This window comes from Cynara cardunculus, assembly GCF_001531365.2.
Source record: "Cynara cardunculus var. scolymus isolate 2C chromosome LG 4, CcrdV1, whole genome shotgun sequence".
Taxonomy (NCBI): domain Eukaryota; kingdom Viridiplantae; phylum Streptophyta; class Magnoliopsida; order Asterales; family Asteraceae; genus Cynara; species Cynara cardunculus.
In genome coordinates, this window is record NC_037531.1 from 14,794,202 (window position 1) to 14,799,739 (window position 5,538).

General features: G+C 34.3%; 1 protein-coding gene across 1 annotated transcript; it reads right to left on the bottom strand.

Annotated features, from left to right (window-relative positions):
• Positions 1–552: 552 nt before the first annotated feature.
• On the bottom strand, positions 553–2,673 carry LOC112511358. Its single transcript, XM_025116953.1, has 3 exons — positions 2,602–2,673; positions 2,325–2,392; positions 553–1,252 (listed from the first exon to the last, which is right to left on the bottom strand). The coding sequence occupies exon 3, from the start codon at positions 1,178–1,180 to the stop codon at positions 614–616; it is 567 nt and encodes a 188-aa protein (XP_024972721.1). The 5' UTR covers positions 1,181–1,252; positions 2,325–2,392; positions 2,602–2,673; the 3' UTR covers positions 553–613.
• Positions 2,674–5,538: the final 2,865 nt, after the last annotated feature.

Consider the following 5,538-nt stretch of genomic DNA (forward strand, 5'->3'; position numbering starts at 1 on the left):
CTTAACCATTCTGACCTCTTAACTATTCTGCATAAATCATTCAGCAATTGCCAAACAGCCCCTTACTCTTCTCAACATAACTCTCATTTTGACCGGAACCCAACCCACGACTCCTAAGGATCAAATTAGCCGATAAATGGACATGTTTGATCCCTAAGAAAACAGTAAACCAAATATGAACATATTTTGTTATACAATTAAAACCCAAAATCAAGAACGCATACCTTTCGATTGCAAGCACAAAATCGACCCAAATTATTCCAGGATGATGTTCATAGAATGATCGGTCACAACGACCATGAGCCATCTTCTTCTGTTTTAGCTTATGAGCATAACATAAAGAATCTCATGGGACGATGCAAGAAATATTTAATGGGAAAAAGCAAACGGCAACCTTGGTTTCGGACCAAATATGTAGGTGCGTTTGCACTCTACGTACTAAAAAACATAAATTTACTCAATTTAATAGGGATCCAAGTACCGGCATGCAAAAATTTATTAAACTAACTATTCGACTAAAAATAGATGAGCTATTGATCAGAAACAAGTAACGGGATAAAATGATAACATTAATTAGACGAAAGCTCAAGCCTGCATTGTTTTGACACAAATATTAGAAACATAGAAGAACAACAGAGGACGATACCATAAACATATAGACCAAGATCAAGAACCCAAAATGTAGAGCCCAGTTCCTCTTAAACTTACCAAAATAACTGTCTGGTGGTTCTTGATAATGAATTTCATAGTCATCCCTCAGAACATCTTCACCTCCTCCAGCAACCACACCACTCATTCTCATCCTGATCTGGCAGAGCCGCTCGGTGGCTAGCCCAAGTGTCAGCTTGTGGCATCTCCTCTGATACTTAAACCCGTTGATACACCTGAGAGTCTGAGCCACTGAAACATAGAAGATGAGGTGGGAAAGGGAGAGGAGGCCAATGGGTACCCAGCAGTGGTGGCACTGGAGTCGAGAGGACTGGACCTGGGCCATAAATACTAGGGCCAAGAACAGGAAGAAGAGTTGGAAAAGCTTCCATAGCTCTTTCTTCTGTTGGTCCACGGCTCGTTTCTTCTCTAGGGTTTTCTCAAAATGAAGCTGTATTATGGTGTTCAGTGCTTGCAGGGCTGTTTCTTTTGGTATCGTATAGTTATGGTGGCTGCTCTCGTATTCTGCCATTGTAGTACAAACTTGGAAGTACCCGCAAGCCGTTGGATGGTCAGAAAATCTTCTGGGTTAAAGTATAATGGTCTGCATCAAGAAATATGGATGAGTTTAGGAGTGGTTTTCCCAAATCATCATCTGTTAATTGCATTAGTCAAAGACAGATGAACAACCAAGAGAATGTGTAATTGTGTATATAATTCCAAGAACATTTAGAGGCTGTTTGGTTCAGGCAAGAGAATGAAAATGAAAATGACAGGTAATGAAAATGGATTTTCATTCCCCTCAGTTTAACTTGGAATGGAAATATGGGCTTTTGGGGTAATGAGCTCATTATATTATATAAACCCAAAGAATTTCTTTTATATTTAATCTCATTAATGACCGAGTAATACATCCAACCAAACATCCCCTTAGATTTACAATTGAATGCTACATAAGAGCATTTCCAACGGGAGATTCTTAAACCTAATGGACCAGTTCTTAAATTTTTACATCATTTGAAGGAAGCATGTCATCATGGAAGGGCAGAGGTTCATAAACATGAATCAGTTCTTCACCAAAATGGTGAGACCCAATCCAATCAAATCATATAAAATAATTAGAAATTAAGTTAGGCACCGGTTCATGATTGGGGGTAGAAGGTTTATAAAATGCGTAGGAAAGAGAAAACTGACGTGACAGAGTAACGGACCTCTAAAAGGACTTGAGATGCCCCAAGATTAATGGTATCGTTATGCAATAAATGCTTAAGATGAAAGTCAACTCCAAAATCGGTTCTTTTTAATATTTTCTTTTATAAATATTCACAAGAAACTTTATACTACCTCTGTCCAAAGGTACATTAATGCATAATGAATCACTGATCTCTCTGTCCTCCTTGTTACATTTATTGGTGTACATTCACTTAATTTATAGTTATTAACCTACTACTTTATGAACCAATAGTCAAATAATTTATCTGACATTGCAATTTTCACGAGATTATTCTATTTAGCATCAACTAGTTACAAATTCATAGAATAAACCACCGTTTAATCAAACATTTAGTGTTCGCGAGCAACAGTCGCATCTTCCACCGACCAATTCCATATCCAAAAGCTTACAAAATCACAAAAACATAACTGAAACAAGAGAAGAAAAACGACATAGAACATACCTGGTTTCAGCAGGCACTTCCAATCCTGACCTCAGGCACCCAATTAACAACTACGAGGTAACACTTTCCTGCACCGTGAACAAGAGAGTTCAATTACAGAGAGTTGAAAAGTTAAACTACATTCATACGGGATCCCAAAGATCCGAAATGACAAACGTATCGATTCATCAAAAAGAAATTAAATTAAGTTCAAAATGAACATGAACCCCTGTCTGCTTTCATCATCTCTTCATCTATGTGTATGTGTGTGTGTGTGTGAGAGAGAGAGAGAGAGTACCAGGTTAGAGGAGAGCAGCTCCACCATTTTCAGTGAGAGTGGGAGTGAGGGATGATGAACTTAAGGTGGTATATTCGATAAAGAAGAAGCCCTAGTTTCAATTTGGGATATTCAAAATTCTTTTGCATCACATTGTAGTCCCTGAATTATAATGTATTTCCAAAATTTGTCTCTCAACTATTAAAAATTTCAATTATAGTCCTCAAAATACAGATAACTTCATTGTATAACCTACTTTTAGGGGTGTACACAAAACCGTCAACCTCCAAAACTCGTTCAATCCAACTCACCAACAACCCAATTAAACCCAACCCACAATTAGGAGGGTTGAAATTGGGTTGGGCCTAATTCAAGTTGTCCAACTTGCCGCTAATATATATTTTTTATAAAATTATATATATATATATATATATATATATATTAATAATGTGTAAAATTTTATATAATTTTTATTGAGATTATGTTTATATTTCGTTTAGCTAAATGTATAGGTTACTGAAAGAAATTCACGATCAAAGAACGATGATTAATAATCTAAATAATAAAAGAAAATTATTGAAACCATTTTTTGCAGCAACAATAAATTGATATGTCGGAGAATATGAATGATATTGAAAGATATTTAGTTGACGAATCCATCAATTGAAAGACTCCGTTATGTTGTACTTTAGTGGGGGGGGGGGGGAATGCTTAGTTGTATCATTTCACTATAATAACATTAGGTTTTATATGATGCCTAAAATGTCTAAGCGTCCTCATATGATACTTTGTAGGATGAAAAACAAGAAAATGTCTTGCCTAAAAGAGTTGCAATATGTTTATAGAACGATTTTGGGTGTCTTAACAAAATTTTATGACGTTTTTAAAATAAAGTGTCGTATAAGTTATGTTATACTACACTACTTGAAAAAGTGTCATCTGAATACAAGTGTACTATAAATAGATGAGTTTACGGGACACCTCTCAGGATGTTTTTATAAAATAATTAATACGACATTTTATTTAAAGTTAATTCTAAAAAGCTTGTTGAAATGTCCAAAAACGTCTTATAAACCTATTATAACATTATTAGATAGGACGTTTTATAGTTTGGTCCTACAAACTTAAGTTTTATGAAGTATTTCATTCGTCAAATTTATGTAACTACTAACCCGCCAACCTAACCCAACCCGTCTCAACCAGTAAGTGTTGGGTTGTTTTGGGTTATACTTTTGAATGAATTGGTTTGGGTTGAGATTTTTTAAACCACCATGATTGAGTTGGGTTATAAAAATGTTGTAAACCGCACAACCCAATCCATGTACACCCCTACCTACTCCAACCGTAAGACTGCATTTGCTACATGAGACTGTAAATAACATAACATAAAAAAAACTCACTATTTCTCATTCATCACGACATAGACATGACAAAAACGCATTGTTCTACGTCTGGCGTGGCATGGGATAGCGACATGCACAAGGTGAGATTAGATGCGACAAAAAAAACATTGTTTTTGTTCAATCAAAATAGGTGAAACAATAGTGAGACGATACTATAAATCATCTATCTACCCTTATCTGATATAACTCTAATATGATATTTTGTTTAATTATCACTACCTACCCTTAGCGGCTATTAGTGGCCGCCGCCAACCGCCTCTATAATGACCACATCTACCCCCTACACAACCACCACTTCCACCTCTGTATCCACTACTACCGGTGGCTGCCACCATCACCATCACCATCTTCATGTCATCTACTAGCCATCGTTGCTTCTATCTCCACCATTACTGCTTTTGTCATAATCACCACCTCCTCTTTTACTACCATTAGTAACCACCATATAAAAATCATTAAACAATATTTAGAGGAAACTTGTTCAGCCTTGTCTTATCTAGTCCTAGTCGTACCAACACAAAAGAAAACAATTTGTCATGTCTAGTCTCGTACTATTCTCTTGTCCCGTCTTGTCTTCACCTGTCCAGTCCAATCAGTATTCTTCTCTTGTTCTGTTTGCTCTCGTACTGTTTCCTTGTCTTGTACACTCCAATCATGTTCATTCAAAATTTTAGAGTATTTTATAATGATAGATATTTATAGAAATAGTTAATACCAATACTTTATTATACGGAGGATCGTGTAAGAATAAAATTTAAGGTAAAAAGTATAAGAAGGAATTGGGACCCTTGATCACTTTTAATTTAATCCCAAAACAACCCATGAATTGCGTTTTAGCAGATGATTGATCTAGTGTATCTTACTAGTGTTTAGTGGTTCCATTCAATTAAGATTGATCCAATGACAGACCTTTTCTTAACTTTCTCCTATAACTTTCATTCTCACTAAAAAACAACATATTTTAATAATGATTTTTTATAAGCATAAAAATAATTTTATAACAACTTTAACCAGACAATTAAGAATGCAAATGAATTGGTTTGATGTTGATTTGGTTGAAACAACGAACGAAACTAATTTTGCTTGATTTAAATTTTCTCAACCAAACGATGAAATTCGTCAAATCAAACCAAAGAGAGCAAATGTGATTTGGTTTAGTTTCGTAGTTTAAACAAAAATTGATCAAGTTTTTTAACCTTAAATTTTGAACACTGTTATAAAATACACTAACGTCATTTAAGAATCTATTAGAAGGGTACTTGTACAATGCAGTGAAATATATCTCGATTTTATTGTTTTCTTTTATTCTTTGTCTATTACGGTTTTATATGGTTTTGAGAAAAATGATAATGTTTTTATTTTTGAATAAAATATAAATTTGAAGATTTTGTAATTAAAATTTTGAAGAAAAAATATTGATATTAGTATCAAATTAACTATTTAAAGGTTCTCGTTTTTTGTGTAATTTATTTGATTCAATTTTTTAGTATAATTTAATCTAGGTCTAACAATGAATAAAATTTATTTTTGGTTTAATAATATAATCTTTTATAAA